The following is a 19,405-nucleotide window of genomic DNA, read 5'->3' on the forward strand; positions in this document are numbered from 1 at the left end:
TAGCTTCCAATATAATACCCATTTGCAAAAGACCAAAACGTACTCACTGTCTCAAGTCTTGTATGGCGAAAATGACTGTAATGGCTTATTCAACGCTCTACCTCTGGTCATACTAGTGGAGAGACTCAAAAGGATAAAATAATCTATACTTTCACTGCCTCTCAATGTGTGAGGGCTCATGTTTCTAAGCCAAACCTTCGCCTGTAGTCCCAGATGAACTCGTTTGCTCACGAGAGTAGACACTAAACCCACGTTAACCTTTGCGAATGTGCTAGAGGATGCCCTTGATTCTGTTCCCATAATGTATTGACACAATCTCTTGTAGCTTTTAAGCCCATCTCTCTCAGTCCCAACTCCGTAAATGATATTGATGGATACGTCAAACAGTACATGATGTGGTCTTGTAAATCCCAAAGCTTCAAGCAGCCGCGGATTATTTGCATTCCCCAATGCCTCCGAGCTTAGATTCAGCTCACCAATTTCCCACAGCAGTCTGCCGGCCCAGGGGGACGTTTGACTTTGACAAGGACACATCCGCATCAGTGTAGTCTACCTTCCCGTTCGTGATCGGTACAGCGTCAGCCATCGTGGTGTCGCCGTTGACACCGTTGACACCGTTTGTGAACTTTGCCTCCAGTTTCTCATCGTGCGCGTTCACGATATCTTGGGGGAGCGCATTCAGCGCTTGGTCGAGATCCCCAATGATATCCCGCACGTCCTCAGTGCCGACCGAGAACCGGATAAACGCCTTTTCACATTCCAATCAGCTCATGAATCCCTGGATGTTTGAGGATCGTGTCTACTCACTGGGGTGATGCCGGCCTCTCGCCTGTCTTTCTCGGACATGATAACATGTGTCGAGTTCCATGGGTGCGTAGCCAATGTCTTGGAGTCTCCGACGCTGCGAGTGCTTGTCAGATGCTGTTGGTGATTCAAACAGGGTCTCGTTTCCCAACTGCTTACTTTGTCTGGTGAGAAATGACCTTGACGTAGTTCAGCAGCATCTTGCTTGCCACATCACCACCTTTCGGGCCAAAGGAGAGGACGCCTCCGTAGCCGTTCTTCAGATACTTATTTGCGTTCTCGTGGTACTGGTTCTTCTCGAGGCCTGCAGAAAAGGAAAGGTCAGCCATTTTATCCCGGCCTGCCCTTATTGCCGAGATCTCGGCGAATCCACATACCTGGATAGTTGACCCACGCGATTCTCGGGTGCGCCTCCAAGAAGCGAGCGACCGCAATCGTGTTGCTAGCGTGTCGCTCACACCGCAAGCTCAGCGTCTCCATCCCGATCAGCAACTGCTGCGCCGACGCCGGGCTCAATATCGATCCTACTTCCATCAGGATGTCGATTCTCATTGCCATGGCGAACGAGATGTTGCCAAAGGCTTTCCAGTATGAGAAGCTCATCGGCCCGTCCTTGTGGATCATCCGAGGGAATCGCTCGCCGGCAGCGCCCCAGTCGAATGTGCCGCAGTCAATGATGACGCCGCCGACTGTGGTGCCGTGGCCGCCCATCCACTTGGTGGCTGAGTGCAAGATTATGTCGGCGCCAAAGTCCTTGGGTCTGCACCATGTGCCGCATGCACCGAATGTGTTGTCAACCTGATTTCGAAGTTAGAATAACCAACAGTATCACTGGAGGCCGGGGAGCGCGGCTGGGGGGCTTGCACTTACAACAAACGGGATGTGATTCTCATGAGCAACGTCGGCCAGACCTTGGAGATCAGGGATGCTGCAGCGAGGATTGCCGATACTCTCGACGAAAAAGAGCTTGGTCTTCTCGTCGATGTGCTTGGCATACTCCTCCCTCGTCTCAAGCTTGGCCCATCTCACCTCAATTCCCAGGCGAGGGAGCAGGGTCTTGAAAAGGCTGTAGGTGCCGCCATAGAGGTTGATTGACGCTACTACATTGTCGCCGGCCCCAGCGAGGCAGATGATGGTGTTGAAAATAGCAGCTTGTCCGGAACATGTGCCCACGGCCGCGGTACCACCCTCTAGAGCAGCAGCTCGCTTCTCAAACACTGCAACCGTTGGCTTGTAGACGAGTTGTCAGAGATATTTGCTAGGCTTGATTGTGGGTGTTGCTGGAGCCTTTGACCTACGTTGGAAACTCTGCTGTAAAAGTACCCTGCCTCCTCAGTTGCGCACACGCGTTTGGCATGAGCACTGTCTGTGAAAAATGAACGACTTGAAGATAGAAGTGTCAGCTAAATCTCTCCGAATGAGGACCTGGCACCGGTTTGCTGCATACCACACTGTTATAAATTGGGACTGCTCTTGCATGTGTCTCCTTGTCGGGCCTGTGGCCTGCGTGGACCTGAAGAGTATCGTAGCTCAGGCCATCGTCGAACTTCTCGACCTTGTAAGGCTGCATGGGATCATGGTTCTCCGGAAGCTTGCTCAGTTCCAGTGGTTGGGACCCCATCTTGGGCTTGGTTCCAGGACGTATTCGGACGAATGTTAGATACGCAGGGTTCCAGGGTGAGGGATTCAGGAGATATTCCCGAAAATTATTCGCGAGGTTGTTGCTTGTAAGCACTGAAGCGATTAACTATACCGACGTCCTTGAATTTCAAAGAAATAAATCTCAAGCACGAGTGAGCGGGCTGCATAAACAGAGCAACAAGGTTCTAAAATAAGTCTGAAAAGCTTCCTTACAAGTGTTTGGACGAGCTGCTATTCGCCCAAACCGGCAGACCCGCGAGTCGGCGAACTTCCTAATATGGACTTGAGGCCAGACCGAGCCAATCGGCGGCACGTACTTTGAGCGCCGTCTGTTGTTACTGGCACCTTCACATTCGAACTCTCCGGGGCCCACGATAATTTCGGCGGCGTGCGTTGCATAATTGCTGTGACCGAGCTGCCGGTGAAGTATTCCTCGAACATCTCTGTTGTGCAGTTTGGCCGTGTCTCTCTTTCCTCTCAAGTGGACCCTCATTCAATCGATCTGCAGAGATGTGGTCCTGGAATATGGCCGAAAATGGCACCTCTTTCGCACCGGACAGGACTCTGCTTCACGCCGTGGAGAATCCAAATCGTGCCACAGTCTATGTGACTCTTCTAATTGCCTTTGCTCTGCTCCTTTTCAGCTACAGCCGGGATGGCACTCAGAAACTGGCCCCTGGGATTATGGTGGTGGGCGGCAGTGAGAAGCAGACCATACGGGTAAATCGCGAGCGCTTCCGCGAAAATGCGAAGGAAATGCTCGAGGAGGGCTACAGAAAAGTGCGTGGCAAAAATGTGGTCCCATGTGCGGTTCCAAGGGCTGACCAACCATAGTCGGACGGCGGTTTTTTCTACGTCCCAAGCCCGCTTGGAGAGCGGCTGATGATACCGGTCAAGTACCTCGAAGAGTTAAAAACTGCCCCGGTCGAAGAGGTCGACTTCGTTGCTACGTTTATCGAGGTAAGTCTGCGTCAGATCTGTCGAGTAATTATGACTTGTTAGTGCTGATGAATTTAGATGTTCGAGGGCAAATATACTACCATGGGTAGCAGATCAACCTTGCATCCTCGTGTTGTCAAAGCACAGCTGAACCATCACCTAGGTGTGTGTCCAGATGGATGGGGAAACTACCCTGCCTATTTATAGACCGAGGTTGCAATTCTAACCTTGCGAAGCCGACGTTATGCCGGGCGTCCAGCAGGAGATCGTCGACTCTTTCGCCGACTTATTTCCAGCGTGCGAAGGTCAGTCACAATCTGCAGCGCCTGCAGCCCCAAACTAAATTCGTGACGTGCAGATTGGACTCCTGTGCCGGTGGTAGCGATTCTGACCCAGATTGTGGCGAGGGTCTCGAGCTGCATGTTTGGCGGGACGACCTTGTCCCACAACAAGGAATGGGTCAAGTCGTCGATTGACTTTGCGATTGACGGGTTCATCGGCGCCCAGAAAATCAAGAAATACCCGGAATTCGTCAAGCCATTGGTGGCACGTTTTATCCCCGAAATCCGGAAGATTGCAGACCACTACGCGGCGGCAGAGGCCGCTGCCATCCCGATGCTCGAGAGCCGCCGGCGGACCGGGGAGAAGGCCATGGACCTGCTGTACTGGATGGCCGAGCAGGCCAAGGACGAGGAACAGGACTTAAAGTTCTTGGCTGGCATCCTGCTGAAAGTCAGTTTTGCCGCGATACACACTAGCGCAGCAGCACCTGCACAGCTGCTCTACGACCTGTGCGAGCACCCAGAGTTCATCGAGCCGCTTCGGGAAGAGGTGGACAATGTCATTGGCCACGATGGCCTGATTGACAAGTCTGGATTTATGAGAATGGCCAAGATGGACAGTTTCATGAAGGAGAGTCAGAGGTTCAACCCCCTCTTACTGAGTGAGTGCAACTCGAAGTCCCGAGTGAAAAGAAATAAGGTTGCTGACTCTGATTTCTGCCGGCTGCAGTCACTTTTGAACGAGTGATTCACAAGCCACTCACATTGTCCTCTGGTTTCACTATCCCAGCGCATACGACGATAGGTATTCCGACACAGGCCATAACGATGGACGAGTCCCTGTACCCCAGCCCGGTGGTATTCGACCCATTCCGGTTCTCCAGGATGAGAGAAGAGCGGCCAGAGATGGACGGACGTGCACAGTACGTCGCGTCCAACCCGGCCTCCCTCAGGTAAGCCCCCTCCTCCCGTTACAGCTACTCTGTCCCAGGCTGAAATAAATAGCTTTGGATACGGGCGGCACGCATGTCCTGGGCGTTTCTTTGCTGCCCAAGAGATCAAGGCAATCATGGCACATATATTGCGAAACTATGATCTCCGATTTTCCGCGGGCCAGAGCCGACCAGGGAGCCTGCGGGCCGAAACGCAGTACTTGCCACATCCAGCTGCGACGGTCGAGTTCAAGCGACGATCTTGAGTTGAGAAAGAGACATCTTTCTGTGGCGCAGATCGGAGGAAGTCCAAATTTCACACATGCTTCGATGATTCGCCCATATACGGTGTACGCACGCAAGAGGACAGGTACGGAGTTTGATATACGTTTCACGACGCGAACGTCGTTGTATGTCCAACCCACGGGGGTGCATTAACAGCAGAAGTTGCACAGTGGCAAGATCAGTATAGAGTTGCCGGGGAACAGGACTCTTACGATAACAGCGTCATGGAAAAGAGTAGTCACGAAAGGCGGTGCGTGGTATGATGACTATACGGCACATGCAGCCTGCAACAATTTTGTTCGTTATTCACGGCTGGAATCTCGTTTATAAAGTTGAAACGCAAGCCACGAAGCTTAAATCCCCGCATTCGGGCCTAGGTCCAGGGCTGGAAGGCGGGCTAGCCCGCCTCAGGCCAAAGTCCCCTTGCCCGGGTCGGGGGGTGGGGGGGAGAAAGAAAAACAGGAGATGGTTTCCCCTCCCCCAGCGGACCGGTTAGAGGGCACAGGCCGCGCGCTGTCCGAGCAAAGCCCGAGGGGCGGCGGGCGCCATGCCGCCTGGGTGGTAGGCTACCGTATTGGCAACGCCTTGCTGGGCATTGCCGAGGCTACATTATAGTTGAGGTACTACAGGGCGGCCCGAAAAAGAAGCCTAATTCGTGACTTTAGTAGCATTAGCAAGGGGTCCCTTAACTCTCCTATCTTATTTATGCATATCATAATAGTAATACTAGCTTTTTAAGTCAAAATTAAGCATAAAAAAGGTAGCTTTTCTATAGTATTATATCCTAAATTTGCTATAATAATGTAAGTTTAATTTAAAAAAAAGAAATTAAAAATTGTGATTAATTGGATTTGGTTATATTCTTCCCGGTAAGTTGTAGCGATATGGATAATCTTTTTCAGGTCACCCCGTATTTTGATATTTGTTAGCGCTGCAACCTTTGCTCTCTTTGGCATGGGTCTGGAAGCATCCTTCTTTTGGTTCACACGTGTCTATCCGGCCACCCGCAGTCCCGGGTGCAACGCAGATAGATCTTGGCCCCTAGGGCTGGGCCGCAGAGTTCAGGTTGTTGTGCCTGACACCTTGGCTGAGCACAGATTGCTTGGAACCAATGCCAGGTTTGTTGCATGCCACGGATCGTGGGAAGCTCATCCGAGTTGTTGACGACTCCTGCCCTCTCTGCATCTGCCTTTGCCTCATCTATTAAGCCCCGATGTCATCCCACAGCGCCTCCTGCAGCTCCTGTATCCTGAGCGCCACCGACCCCAACGCGCTCCGGTGCGACTCCAAGCCCTCTCTTCCCGCATTGCGCCTCAGCCTGTCCAAGAAGCTGCTTAGGCGTCGTACCTGCAGGAGCACCAGGAACCCGAATACCTCATACCACTCCTGGGCGGTGTCTATGCGGTATTGGCCAAGGTGGATCGGGGCCCAGGATCCGCTGCCGCACGCGCGCCCGTCCGCGTCTAACTGCTGCTGGGCCGCGCTCCCCCCTTCCGCTGGCGCGGCCGTGGTGGTCTCCTCCCACATGGAGGCCATGTCCTCCAGCATCCCTGTCATCTTCTCGACCAGCAGCACCGAGAATGCCATGACCCTCGACGGGCTGGGGCAGGAGCGACAGCTTGCCAGTGCTTGACATTGTGATATGGACCCCTTTAGTGAGTGTAGGGCTTCTTCTGCCAGAAGTAGGCTGGTGGACTTCCTGTGGCCTTGTATCCTTTCCAGAAGCGAGAGGGTGACACCAACACACCGACAGGGCGACGCATTCTTGAAATGCGTCCCTGTCCGAGCGGCCGGGCTTGGTCGTGCCTGACGGATAATCGGCGGAGTTGAGAGCCCCGAGTTCCCGCCCGTTATCACTGGACGAGGCGAGGAGGAAGGCGTAGAGACCAAGTCCTGGGACGAAGTCTTAGACGATGGCCTTCTTCTTGATGCCCGTGTCTCGTATTCCTCGGCTGGCTCAAGCCTCCTTTTGGAGCGCTGGTACGAGTTCCAATCCATATCATCTAAATTCGCATTAGCACCGAGCTGTTCGTGGTCTCAGACAGCAGCACCATCGCACATGAGTGGATCAAGTGGTGCTGCTTAGAAAAGAAGGAGACTCGCTAACCTGATAATGTATTGCTTCTCGCAAGACCGTATGCCCCTTCATGTGAGCCTGCCGCGTCTTCTGGAGAGGTGCCAGACGCGAAAGTGCTTTCTAGTGCATATGCATCGCTCTCAACTCCATCAGGCGATATACCGGCCTGGAGAAGTTCGTCTATATCGAAATCCTGCATGCTTGACTCGATATAGTCGGGCAAGTGCAAGTCGTGGAACTCGGGGCTTTTCGCTAATTCTTGCTCTGTTTGCCGGGCGCCGGGCGCCGGGCTCGAGACTTTGGAAAGTTGAGCCGATAAAGATGAGAGCTGGGGCTCTCTGTCCATCGCCACATGTGCTGGTACGAATGGACTGTCATGTTTGCGTCCTCCTAGCCCGGTTGGCCTTGGGGACTGTCGTGAAGGTGACCTTCTTGATGGCCCCCCCGGGGGTGAATTCTGGACAATCAACAACTCTTCCGCGCCTGATAGCGTGGACGCGTGATCGGGCGTGGCCTTCTGTGCTTTCGACATTCTCTCGGCTTTGCGCTGTCTTGACTGCGCAGTTGTGGAATATGTGCAAGAAAGATTGCGATCACGGCAGCGTTGACATCCAAATCTATGTCCTGTGCATTTCAACTAGACGAGATGTGTTAACGTTGTGCTCCATTTTGATTTAGGGGTTGTAGCTATCTACCTTCTTGACTCTGCACCTATCGCATGCGAAGTGGTTCTGGTTTTGGCCGGATTGTGGTAACTGAGTCGTGCTCGAGATACAAACGACCTCCCCATCCCGGTCTTTAGCACGAAGGGTCGCGAACATGGTCAAGAGTATCTGAAGCAGGCTGATTAGAGTTTGTCATTACTACGTGGTAGGAGGAATGTTCCGTCAGGGTCGTCTATAGATATATGCTTTGGAGGAAGTGGACTCTTCAGAGAAACGTGCCAGTGCTGCATGGCGCCTCGTCTGCTGACATGATTTTGGGTGGAACCGGCGGCGTTGCTTGCATGTAACCCAAAACTCCAGCCCTCGAACTCTATTCATGGTGCGAAACCTTAAATCACACCGTATCGCTGGTACATCCAAAAGCCCAACTAGGGATCGCATTATCATCCTCGCTTGTCGTGCAACGGTCTAGGCCTCGAGGCGACTCAAGTGTCTAGTTGACTGGATCCATATTGACTAGTGCCTTCATGGATCACACGTTTCAAGCCACAGCAGGCGTTTTAGCTCACGAACGCAGGACCCCTTGCCGCACGGCCAAACTGGGCTGAACTTCCGACGGGTTTGCCACGATTGACAGGGTCTTCTCAGCTGAGATGTGGTTCTACCTGCAGATAAGTTTGGGCGGTGTAGTTGCCCCTTCTGTCGGACTAAGAGAATTGTAAATGTCCGCCCCGTATCTGTCGTGGACAAAGTCGATCCACAATAGTGTCCTCATCCTCGCTCGGACCTCACCCCAGGAACCGGAGTCAGGCATGCTGGTCGCCCACCGCAGCCAAGGCTCCAGCCAAGTGTCTCCCTTTGGGAATACCGCCATGGCGCCGACCATTACGAACCACGGCATAAGTCCTGATGGGCCCATATCGGAACGGAGATGCTCGGCCAAGCACTCCTTGTACATGGTCGGCAAATGACGATGCGGCAGCCGAGAATTCGACCACTGCAAGAAGATATGCGAGCAGAATGCCGACAGGCCCAGTCGCACCGCTTCGTGTAGGCTGTCGATTGGGAACTTCATGCTGACCAAGCGATACATTGCTGAAGCCATGGTGTCGAGGAATAATTGTTGTGGTATCTTTCGCTCTGATTTTGCCGCGTAGTTGATGAGCGAGCAGAATGCCTGCATGGTGTCCCAGGCCTTTCCAAGTTCGACATCGGTTATGCCAAGAGCATGACTGTTGACAAGGTGTGCTTCATGAAATTGCAACTCGGGCGGTATGGAAAATGAGAGTCGTGTGGGATAAGAAACAAACTTCTCGGCACATGGATCGCTGAAAAAGATTGGGCTGAATCCTGAGTGAAGAGCCATTCCTAAATCACACCTTCATAAGCGTCAGTGATGGTTATATGCTACAAGAGTAGACGATTGAGGATCAATGGAAACCTCAGAATTGCTCACCTGAAAATCTCTATTAGGAGTTTCGTCCTCGTCTTCAGTGCCGTAATGCCTCCCCTCATGTCGACAATCTTCCGAAGGCCGACCATATGGTTTCTCGCTATGCTATACTGACCAAGCCGGTGAGCATGACAGGCCAGGATCAGAACCACCATCACTGTGTTGTCAGATAACTTCAGTTGTTCGTCCTCGTCCCCAAGCCTCTCCCTGAGGAATCGGACTGTCTTGGAAAAAGAGGTGTAGGTCGGTGTTAGTGGCGACACAGGCTCCAGTTCTCGGCCGGCCAACAGGTCGTAGTAGACCTGTACCGAAAAGGCTGTAGCATTGAGGTAGGCCGCATCAGTGCAGAGAGTTTCAACCCAAGAAGCTTCCGGGGGCTCGGCGAAGTCTATGCAGCTTTCCAATGGAAACAAAGGCGCCTTGGATACTGATATGACTTGTAAGACGTTAGCTGATTCAAGACAGATGCCGCGGGAGCAACCTAGGGCTGACGTCTGGGGAAATGGGGGTCCATTATGTATACATTTAACGACGGGAGCAACCAATGACGAGTCAATCTCGTCCGCAAAGGGGATGAATGACAGCTCTGAGCCCACTCTTTTCGGGATGAAACCCAACGGTCGGTAATCCCAAATGGTTGGGCCCTGTAGGGGTGACTCTGCGTTGACCGCTACCCCTGTATGCGCCGGCGTCCTGGTCCCTTTACGTCTGATGTGGTAGGCCTTGCCCTTGTTCTTGCCCTTCATGACATGGCTTCTGATGAATAACTGCGTCTTCGGGTCTGGCTTTGCCACGCTTGTTGAGACGATAAAAGGCAGCTCCACTGTCTGCTTCATCATGACTGGGCTTGGATGTTTGCCAGATAGATGCGTTTCTCAATTAGTCAACGTAACGAGGTTCAGTGTAGATAGACTAACACAATGTTGTTGTCGTTAGGTGTGACACATTTTCGACCAGATTGCTTACCTCTTCAGGCACGATAAAAAGAGGAGGCGTCGGTTTATGAGAGATCTGTTCCACTCGTGACAGAAGGATTCGGCATACGCCATGCACGCCAAGCCAGAGATTGTTTCCCTCTTTGGGGAAAGCGTTGATGAATCCTTCCAATCCTCGAGGGATGTCGACTGGGGTTCGACTTTGGATCTCCAATGTGGATTGGGCCGTACAAATTGGAGCAACAATACGCGGAAACCCTGATTTAGATTTTCTGAATTTGATATGAGTACAATCGATATTCCAAAAGACAATTCAACAAGACATGCCGCATCCACTTCACACCGGCCATCACTAGCCGCTTACTTTTCATGTACTCTCTCCCTGTCCCTTCAATGTCAGCCCTCGGCCTGAGATCCTACCACAGCGTCTCAGAATACTAGCATTGTGGTGAAGAGGACCAAAAAACAAAAGGAAAAAAAAATTATTGAAGGCACAAATACGTCCGAATTTTTAAATCCTACGCCGCTTCCAAATTGCATTGCAGTCTGGGTATTTACAGTAGGCTAAAAGATTTTTCACTCATGCAAACAACAGATGATGCCAGATTATCGCCAGCCGAGAAATACCGTAATTGAATTATTATCATTCCAATTAAGTCTCACAAATACAAGCTAATAGCCTGTGTCTATATCCAATGGAAGGGCAGTAAACATTGAAAATGTACAAAGCATGCAGAAAGCGATCCATAGCTAAACTGAATGATACCTCGGGGTTGTTTCACTCCATGCCTCATTACCACTCATCTGATATTCCAAGCCCTTCATGAAGGCCCTCAGGTTAGCGCTGCACGGCTCGGGAGACGACAGTCTCTTTGCGACGAGCTCTTCATGGACGAACTCCCACTCTCGGCACATGGCCCACAGAACACGCTTGGATGCCGAATGTTCCAAGTTTGCCTCAGCAGAGAGGACAGAAACAGACGAGCATAGTGCCGAGCCTTCTTTGTGGCCGGTCTGAGAAGCCTTCAACTCTTTTTCCCAGCTGTAAATGTCGTTGACGACCGAGATGTGTTTGGAGCAGTTCATCTCGATTTCTTTGATACTTTGCAACTCTTCAGGGGTGACATGCAAGTTCATGCTAAACCGCATCAGAGCTGATAACAGTCTATCGCCTTGTGAGCGTCTACCTTTTGATGGCTCAGTGTAATTGACATGACTCACGCTTTTCCAACATCTCTTTCTCTATATTTGAAGTATTCTCCAAGCTCCTTGATGTCGAGGCGAGATTTGTCGGTCTGCGCCCGCATGAAAGTGAAGACGGGCTCCAAGATTTCGTCTGCGAGTGCTTTGTCGCAAACGCGCATCTCGTTCCACAAATCGTAGGTAATCCACTCCACTGGTATGCTGCGGTCGGGTGCAGTAGTTCCCCTGGAGAGGAGAATCAACCTTTCGTTGTAAGCTGATCCATCGTCGAGTGACATGTCCTCGAGGAGGTCTTATGCAGATGTATTCGATCAGTTCTAGCTGTCCAATGCACGCGCAACCATTCAGTGAGAAACACTCACCATCAACTAAAAACAGCAACGCAAGCAGCCGACAAGCAAATGCTATCCTCTCGTCCAAGGCTTCTGGGAAATAGAGGCAGGTGACGGCGGAGAACCCCGCTGCCACGAACTTCTTCCTTGCCTTGTCGCTTTCGAATGGCCAGTGCTTGAGGAAGAAGGCGTCTACTTCCGCTGTGACCTCGGCGACTCTGGGGTGGATCTTGGGCGTAAAGAGGGCTGCAGGTACCGAAGGTACCGCAGCTCTGGGGCGGTGAATTTGAGTTTCGGCCTTCTCGAGTCTCGCCCACGTGTCTGGCGACTCCGCGCCGACTGGGATTGGCACCACCGGGGTGGTAGTCTGGAGGGAAATCATTTAAGCAAAGTTTGGCAGAAAAAGGGGTCGATGAAGGTTTGTGGTCCGATGTTCCAGTTCTCCCGCACGGGTGCTTGATATATTTTGACCAGATTTAGGAAAATGCACCGCCCCACTTACATTGATAAGAATCTCTGCCTGCAAGGAAACATTTGTCACCGCGGTTGGCGGTTTCGGGTTGCGTGGCCGTCGGGTGTGCTGAAGAGGGAAAACCGCGAGGCGGACAACCGAAAGCATGTTCCAAAACAGTAATGCACCGAGTCGCCGAAGCCAGAGCACACTACTTAAAACGCGCCATTTGCGCTCTCGGTCCCGCAATTAGTAAGGCTTTGAAATGCCCTTCAGCTAGGTTCTCGGTTGAATTGATGAGCTCGTGCCAGAAGTAAACGGTGGGGCCAGGGACACCACCGGGATTCACGCTCTGCTGATGCGAGAAATGGCTGGACCTGCCAGATGCGGATTCTTCCACGCACTGGCCCGGTTCCCCGACTATGGACTCCCCTCGCATTATCATATCGTGAAATATTCAGCGCTTATTAACTGCGTCAAGCTGGCCAGAATCGATTATAGAGTAAGCAGTGTTGGTCCTTGCCACCGGCGACAACAAACCTGCGTAGACTCTTATACTGTCATACTATACTGCATCTAACCCCCCTCTACTATCTCAATTCAGGTCCCTGAAGTCGGCGGCTGCTTGCTGCAACTTCGTTTCTCGCAGATTATCTTCACCAAACCAATTGTAACGACAGTCAGAGATGGGACCCTCCAACTCTGTGTACCTCTGGCCCAGGGTCAGAATAGTCCTCCCGTTCCACCGACCAGAGGCTTGCTTCCATTCATCCGTGTCCTTCCCGTACGCCTCTACCTTCCGTGGTTCTGACGCGACAGCTGAGTAGGCCACTGCAAGGCCCACGAAATGCGCCGTGCTAACAGGCAGGCCGGCTGCCATGATAGGGGCAGCCAAGTCCGCTGGTAACAGGCCCGTGATGGTGGCAGCCGGAGCAACTGCGTTGATGGTGATGCCCGTGCCGCGCAGAGACGAGCGCATCGCACGCATGTAGTTTATCAGCTGTAAACTTGAGTCAATGAACCGTCGCTCTCAGCAAGGAGCGGGCTGGATCACTCACGGCTGCTTTTGTCCCGCTATAAACGGGCAGTGACTGCTCTGCAGAATACGCAGTGGCGCTCGACGTGATGACGATACTTCCCTCAATGTCCTTCTTCTTCATGCTATGTAACGCAAGCTTGATGAAGTTCAGGGTTCCTCGATAGTTGGTATCAATGACATTGTACGTAGGCTCGAGGAGATTGCCGTGTTCATCATACGAATCATTCAAGTATGAACCGTCCTCACCCTGACCTGCATTCGCGATCGCAATATGAACAGGGCCAGCGTTTGAGAAGACAGCACTGAGCTCCGACCACTTGCTGATGTCGCATTTGAGATAGCGGGCCCCTTCTGGTAAGGTTTCTTGGGGTTCACAGATATCCAGGATGATGACCTGCCCGCCTCTCGAAGCTATTATCTTCGCGGTGGCGAGCCCAATACCAGATGAACCTCCTATCGTGGCAAAGTCAGGGCCATCCTGGCGCGAACCGAATGAATGTTTGGATCATACCTGAAATCATTGTAGTCTTGCCATCTAGCTGCGGTATATCGCTCTCTTCGATTTTGAGTGTCGTCATGGTCTATGTCAGTTCGCTCTTGTTCAGTGATAGTCGTGATAGATGCACAGGATGCAGTCAACTAGCTGGTTATGATATCCAAATGGACCTGTACAACTCCAAAGAGGTCTCGCGGAGTTCCGCGGTCTGTCACACAATGTATCTGGGCAATTTTCAATTCATGTATACACGAGCCGGCGCCACGGCGTGGCCATGCCATACCAATCCTTGCGATCGGGGCGCGTAGGCGGACTCCGCACCGAAGTTTACTAGCCGCCGCCAAGCATGGTTCCGGAGTGTTGCCCCTTTTGGGCGGGGCATCATCCTGGCCGCTTTCCCCATCTTCTACACTCTGTGAAGTTCACGAAAACCTTGTCGGCATACGCGACAGGAGTCCGCTGTAAGATCAAAACAAAACGTGAATCCAGTCTTTCAGTATCCACACGCTCTATTGAACATTTCGATCGCTACTCCGGGGCCAGACTTCATCATGAATGCCTCTGGCCAGCCACTGGGCCAACTCCTTCTCTGGGGCCTGGTACTTGTGCGTCTTCCAAAGACGACGAAGCAAGAGTTTCCGTCAACTGACGACTAGACTTCTAGATCACCGTGTCTTACACTGTCAAGAGACTAGTCAACGCATGGAGACATCCTCTATCCCGCTTCCCGGGCCCATTCTTGGCTGGTCTAAGCGACGTAAGATGGATTCAGGCCCTTTATCAGACTGATAACAGCGAATGATGCTGACAATGAATGACAAAACACCAGTTCTCTCACTGCAGACGCTTCTTGGGCGGTCGTCAGCCATATGAGATACTGAAGCTCCACGAGAAGTACGGTAAGTCTTGGATACGCACTGAGTCAGTCCCGCGTACAGGGGTTTGGGCTTAACGGTGCATAGGCCCAGTCGTGAGGGTTGCTCCCAACGAGCTCTCGTTCAACACCGCCCAATCATGGAGGGATATCTACGAAAAGAAGAAAGGTCACGCGACATTCATAAAGAGCGACTTCTACGATGGCGGCAATTTTGCAGCTGAAGCGCACTCGATTGTCAGCGTGCGCGACCCTGATGAGCACGCCAACATGCGAAGATACCTCCGTGACGCCTTCTCGGACCGCTCACTTCGAGAGCAGGAGTATCTGATCTCTGAAGTCATTGATCGGTTTGTAGAGAGAATAGGCGAAGAGGGGAAAGACAAGGCGGGAATTGACATAGTGAGGTGGTTCAATCTCGCAACCTTTGACAGTAAGCTTTTTGGTCTTTGTCTCGTTTGGTATGTTTCGAGCGTTTTGGGTGGAAGATCTAGGACTTTTGAAACTGAGCGGCCGAATATTAACCATGCTGATTTTCAACTTGAATATAGTCATCGGGAGTTTAGCCTTCGGCCAGTCGTTTGATGGCATCAAGTCTGGTAAGTGAGAAGGCTTGAGAAGCAGAATTTGGGAGACCAAATTGACCTTTCAATAACTAATCAGGAACTGAACACCCTTGGGTCGCGATTGTCGTCAAGAGTCTCCGAATGGGTGCTTTCGCAGACTGCTTTAAGAGATTTCCTTTGATTGGAAAAGTCTTCACGACCGTGTTTCCCGGGCTTCTCAAAAAGCTGATCGAAGACACGCGGCGACATGAAGCAAACACCATGGACCTTGTTCAGAAGTCAGTGGGCCTTCTCCAGTCAAATAAACATGTGAGCTGACAGTACCTTAAGGCGCATCAACCAAACGACAGATCGCAAAGACTTCCTTACAAAGATTCTGGAGCACCGGCAGACAGACAACCTCTCAGACGCGCAAATAGCAGCCCACTCCTCAGACTTTGTGTATGACCACTGCACACTTCAGAGAGATGCTCACTCGGCTAATGTGCTTGATGTAGAATTGCTGGGAGCGAGACCACTGCTACGGCTCTCTCGTGCATCACGTATTATCTTCAGAGGAGTCCCGAAATCCTGCACACTTTGCAGAAAGAAATTCGTACCTCATTCAAATCGTACGGAGAGATTAGCGACGCTTCAACAGCGACACTGGAATACCTCAAGGCCGTAATACTGGAAGGGATGCGGATGTATCCGCCCCTACCATTCCCGCTACCGCGTGTTGTGCCCCGAGAAGGCGGCATAGTTGATGGGCACTTCGTTCCTGGAGGGGTAAGTGTGATGGCTTCCACTGCCCCATGCATTCATTTGTCTCATGCTTGAATCTGGTTTTGGATGCGTCCTGACCCTTGGGGTGCAGACTGTTGTTTCGACAAACCCCCTCGCAGCGTCAATGTCTGCCGAGAACTTCCACGATCCCTGGGTATTTGACCCCAAGAGATGGATGGATACTAAGAACAACGACATACTGGATGCTAGTCAGCCATTTTCTCTTGGCAGCAGGATTTGCATGGGACAGAGGTACGCCTCCCTGAAGCTTCACGTACTAGGCTGTTTGACTAACACCCGCCCCCTTTACACAGCCTCGGCTGGATGGAAATGCGCACTATTCTGGCCAAGATGCACTACAAGTATGACTTGGAACTCGTTGATAACAGCCTTGACTGGCATGCTCAATCCGAGATGCACACCCTCTGGCAGAAACCAGTCATGAATGTCGTTGTGCGGCCAAGGTCTAATTAAGGGTCTTGGTGGGGTTTGCAACGAGGAGAGTAGAAGTGCAGCACTTGAATGAGAAAGATACTATGTTGTTTACGCAAAGAAAAAAAAAAGTAACATTTGAATACTTAGCACACGAAGTAGCACAGCATTGTGGACTGTGAGGGAAATATTTTTACATTTTTCAATCAAGTTCAATATCTAGCGTGCAATCAATATCCGTTATAGAATTTCCGTTATTGAATTTGACCTGAACTAGTATTACCCGACAGTAATGGTCTGACCTTCAGGGTCTTGCTCCGGGTTCCAATGTCCCACATACCCATCTCTCCCGGTCAGATAAGTCCCCTGGGCTTGCTCCTCTGCCGAAGCACGGAACACTGCATGCTTCTTGTTGGTCCACTCCAAGCCTTTCCATGTCACACCCTCAGCGTCGACGAACTCGGCCTCCATCTCAGGCCGCAGGAGATACACGATCGAGTACTTGTGCCTCTCCTTCTCGTCCTTGTGGGGTATGATGCGATGCAAGCTCGACTCAAGGACGCCCCCGGAGATGAACCGGAGAGCGTCTCCCACGTTCACTACCGCGTGGCCGGGCTTGGGTGCTATGTAGTACCATTGCTCCTCGTTGGGCTTCAAGACTTGGAGACCTGCAACTTCGGTGAAGACGATGGAGAGACTGCCAGCATCGGTGTGGGCGATCTGGCCCACTTTGTCCGGTTCCATGTCGGCGATGGTATACTTGAGAAGACCAAGAGCGGTCGGACAAACAGCGCCTTTGCGGTGGTACTGCTGGTACGACAGATTGTCTGCCAATCCCAAGGCCGACGATAGACGAGTGAGTAGGAGGGTGCTGATGTCACGGAATGTTGTATTGGCCTGCTTCAGGGGAGCAAGTCGAGAGGAAATGGCTTCAGGCCCTGGAAACGAGGCAGCATCGTTGATTTTGGCAATGGGATGTTCCATGAGCTGCAGTCTATCAGTCATATTCTGAGGAATTATAAGGCATGTTTCCTTACCATGAGTCCCTCGAACCCATCCTTCACCCCTTCGACGGGCCCGTTCCCATGACCCGCTGGCTTGTATCTAGCAATTAAATGACTGGTAAGCCCATGATCTCACGTTTCGGTAAGGTTAATATCATCCGTAAATATGAGCTTACCCCATAACAAGATCTTCATCGTGGTCTCTGTCCACAAACCACTTGTTTTTGGCTTCCTGTGGAAGGTCGTAAAAACTCGTGGCCAGCTCGTACATGTTCTGGACGTCTTGCACCACGCGCCCTGAGTAGACATCTCGGCAATCGAGATAGAAAAAGCCCAGGTCGGTGCAGGCTTTCAATAAGTTCTCTTTTGCGGTTTCGTCCTCATCTAGAAGACCCTGGAGAGACACAACTCGAAGATCAGCATCCTCTTTGGCAATTTTCTCTGGCAACGCAGCCGAAGAAGTCATGGTCACTTTGGGTGCACTGGTTGCGTGGAGCGATTGTTAGGTAAGGAGTAGCGAAGATGGTATGCAAACAAATCTATTATTTGGCCGAAGTTGGCTGCGAGAGGACCAGGTTAGTGCGATGACTTTTTGAAATCTGATGCATACTTCCACCATTACGGCGTGCATCGATTGTCTGATGCCAGGCACATATTCTACGCCCTCTCGGGCAAGGTGGGTCTAGCTCGGAGAATTTCCGTTTCGGGAGCTTCCGCTGTGTGTGGAAAACAAAACGTTACCCCCCCCCTGTCGTTTTGACTCATGCTCCCCCCCTCGGCGCTCAAAATCCCAAATTTTAAATCCATCTTTATTCTATTATATCTTTATAACATAATTAAATATAATTAAAAAAAATATATATTTAAAGTCCTTATATAATAAAGTATAATATAAGATATTAATAATAATTATACTTATAATATATATTATAATATAATAATAAAATTATTTTATTTAATATATATTATTATATTTATAATATTATTATTTTTATTTTATAAATTATAATTATAATTTTATTATATTGAAAACGAGCCACCCAAACAATGGGGGACAGGTTCTGCTAAACCCTCTTAAGGATAACTCAAGGAGAAGCTTTAATATAATAAAAAGAAAAAATAGAAATAAAAAGGAACCAAAAAAAGGGAAAAGATAAATATTTTAAAAATTCTTAAAAATAAAAAAAGCTTAATTAAAGCACTAAATATATAAAAAAAGAAAAAAGTTAATTTCTTAAAAGAATATTTAAAATAAGCATAAAAGCTAGCTTTTTATAATTAGCTAAAATTTAACGCAATACCATTTCTTATATAATTCCTTATACTTATTAATATACCCCTTTTTAAATACTTTATAATAAATATTATAAAAATTGCTAAAATAAAACTTTGCTATCTTTAATTAAGCCTTTAAGTTTTAAAATTTACCTTATTATAATCCTAATTATTATTATTATTTTTAATTCCTTATTTATTTATTTTATTATAGCTTTTACTTTTTTATAAAAGCTTTAAATATTCCTAAAACTTACTTAATAGTATATTTATTAATTATATTTTCCTAGCTATTAAAGTTTGCTTTAATAATTAATATTAGCAAAGCTATTAAAGATTTAAATACCTTTATAAAATAAAAAGTAAATTTATTCTTTCTTTTAATTATTATATTAAGCATAATATATTAGCTTTATTAATTTCCGCTCTTATTTTTTGCAAAGCTTTTATTTTTACTTTTACTTCTTATAATACTTTTGCTTTTAATATTTATACCTTATATTTAATTACTTAATTAACTTACTTATAAATCTTTTAAATTATCCTTAAATAAATTCTATTACTATTTTAATTATTTTAAGTTAATTAATGCATTTTAAATTTTATTTATATTTATTATTAAGATAAATAAGTAAAAACGATCCTTATATATATTAAGATAAGCATTCCTTGCTAGCTTTAAAATATCTTATAATATAATACCTAAGCTAAAGGCTTATTTAATTAAAGTTATGCTTAATTAATTTTAAGCTATTTAAAAGTTTATACCTTACTATATATTAAATATTTAAAATTAAGTTATTAAATTAATTTATATTAAAAATATTATTTCCCTTATACCCTTTTTATAATTAATAGCAATCTTAATATATTATAATTTAAATAGCTGCTATTAAATAATATCCCTTTATAATAAAAGCCTATTTCTTACTTTAATTACTTTTATACTAATAATT

General features: G+C 49.0%; 8 protein-coding genes across 8 annotated transcripts; 2 read left to right on the forward strand and 6 right to left on the reverse strand.

The window, feature by feature from the left end:
* Positions 1 to 472: 472 nt before the first annotated feature.
* On the reverse strand, positions 473 to 2,425 carry INS49_013259 (uncharacterized protein; the record flags this gene model as incomplete). The annotated part of the gene is made up of 6 exons (XM_043173958.1): positions 473 to 748; positions 808 to 901; positions 964 to 1,108; positions 1,182 to 1,602; positions 1,675 to 2,034; positions 2,252 to 2,425. The coding sequence occupies 6 exons, from the start codon at positions 2,423 to 2,425 to the stop codon at positions 473 to 475; spliced, it is 1,470 nt and encodes a 489-aa protein (XP_043020903.1).
* A 545-nt stretch (positions 2,426 to 2,970) lies between these two features.
* Positions 2,971 to 4,863, forward strand: INS49_013260 (uncharacterized protein; the record flags this gene model as incomplete). Its single annotated transcript, XM_043173959.1, has 6 exons — positions 2,971 to 3,225; positions 3,280 to 3,405; positions 3,644 to 3,689; positions 3,743 to 4,327; positions 4,396 to 4,618; positions 4,671 to 4,863. The coding sequence occupies 6 exons, from the start codon at positions 2,971 to 2,973 to the stop codon at positions 4,861 to 4,863; spliced, it is 1,428 nt and encodes a 475-aa protein (XP_043020904.1).
* Positions 4,864 to 6,085: 1,222 nt separating this feature from the next.
* On the reverse strand, positions 6,086 to 7,305 carry INS49_013261 (uncharacterized protein; the record flags this gene model as incomplete). The annotated part of the gene is made up of 2 exons (XM_043173960.1): positions 6,086 to 6,885; positions 6,990 to 7,305. The coding sequence occupies 2 exons, from the start codon at positions 7,303 to 7,305 to the stop codon at positions 6,086 to 6,088; spliced, it is 1,116 nt and encodes a 371-aa protein (XP_043020905.1).
* Positions 7,306 to 8,285: 980 nt separating this feature from the next.
* Positions 8,286 to 9,913, reverse strand: INS49_013262 (uncharacterized protein; the record flags this gene model as incomplete). The annotated part of the gene is made up of 3 exons (XM_043173961.1): positions 8,286 to 9,003; positions 9,081 to 9,513; positions 9,601 to 9,913. The coding sequence occupies 3 exons, from the start codon at positions 9,911 to 9,913 to the stop codon at positions 8,286 to 8,288; spliced, it is 1,464 nt and encodes a 487-aa protein (XP_043020906.1).
* Positions 9,914 to 11,229: 1,316 nt separating this feature from the next.
* INS49_013263 (uncharacterized protein) lies at positions 11,230 to 12,166 on the reverse strand (the record flags this gene model as incomplete). Its single annotated transcript, XM_043173962.1, has 3 exons — positions 11,230 to 11,507; positions 11,578 to 11,914; positions 12,050 to 12,166. 3 exons carry the CDS (start codon positions 12,164 to 12,166, stop codon positions 11,230 to 11,232), a joined length of 732 nt encoding a protein of 243 aa, XP_043020907.1.
* A 427-nt stretch (positions 12,167 to 12,593) lies between these two features.
* On the reverse strand, positions 12,594 to 13,615 carry INS49_013264 (uncharacterized protein; the record flags this gene model as incomplete). The annotated part of the gene is made up of 3 exons (XM_043173963.1): positions 12,594 to 12,998; positions 13,057 to 13,490; positions 13,549 to 13,615. 3 exons carry the CDS (start codon positions 13,613 to 13,615, stop codon positions 12,594 to 12,596), a joined length of 906 nt encoding a protein of 301 aa, XP_043020908.1.
* Positions 13,616 to 14,084: 469 nt separating this feature from the next.
* On the forward strand, positions 14,085 to 16,212 carry INS49_013265 (uncharacterized protein; the record flags this gene model as incomplete). The annotated part of the gene is made up of 10 exons (XM_043173964.1): positions 14,085 to 14,138; positions 14,198 to 14,290; positions 14,363 to 14,432; positions 14,496 to 14,840; positions 14,959 to 15,006; positions 15,071 to 15,251; positions 15,304 to 15,414; positions 15,471 to 15,741; positions 15,830 to 15,990; positions 16,053 to 16,212. The coding sequence occupies 10 exons, from the start codon at positions 14,085 to 14,087 to the stop codon at positions 16,210 to 16,212; spliced, it is 1,494 nt and encodes a 497-aa protein (XP_043020909.1).
* Positions 16,213 to 16,449: 237 nt separating this feature from the next.
* INS49_013266 (uncharacterized protein) lies at positions 16,450 to 17,640 on the reverse strand (the record flags this gene model as incomplete). The annotated part of the gene is made up of 3 exons (XM_043173965.1): positions 16,450 to 17,157; positions 17,208 to 17,274; positions 17,351 to 17,640. The coding sequence occupies 3 exons, from the start codon at positions 17,638 to 17,640 to the stop codon at positions 16,450 to 16,452; spliced, it is 1,065 nt and encodes a 354-aa protein (XP_043020910.1).
* Positions 17,641 to 19,405: the final 1,765 nt, after the last annotated feature.

This window comes from Diaporthe citri, assembly GCF_014595645.1.
Source record: "Diaporthe citri strain NFHF-8-4 chromosome Unknown scaffold_7, whole genome shotgun sequence".
Classification (NCBI taxonomy): Eukaryota; Fungi; Ascomycota; class Sordariomycetes; order Diaporthales; family Diaporthaceae; genus Diaporthe; species Diaporthe citri.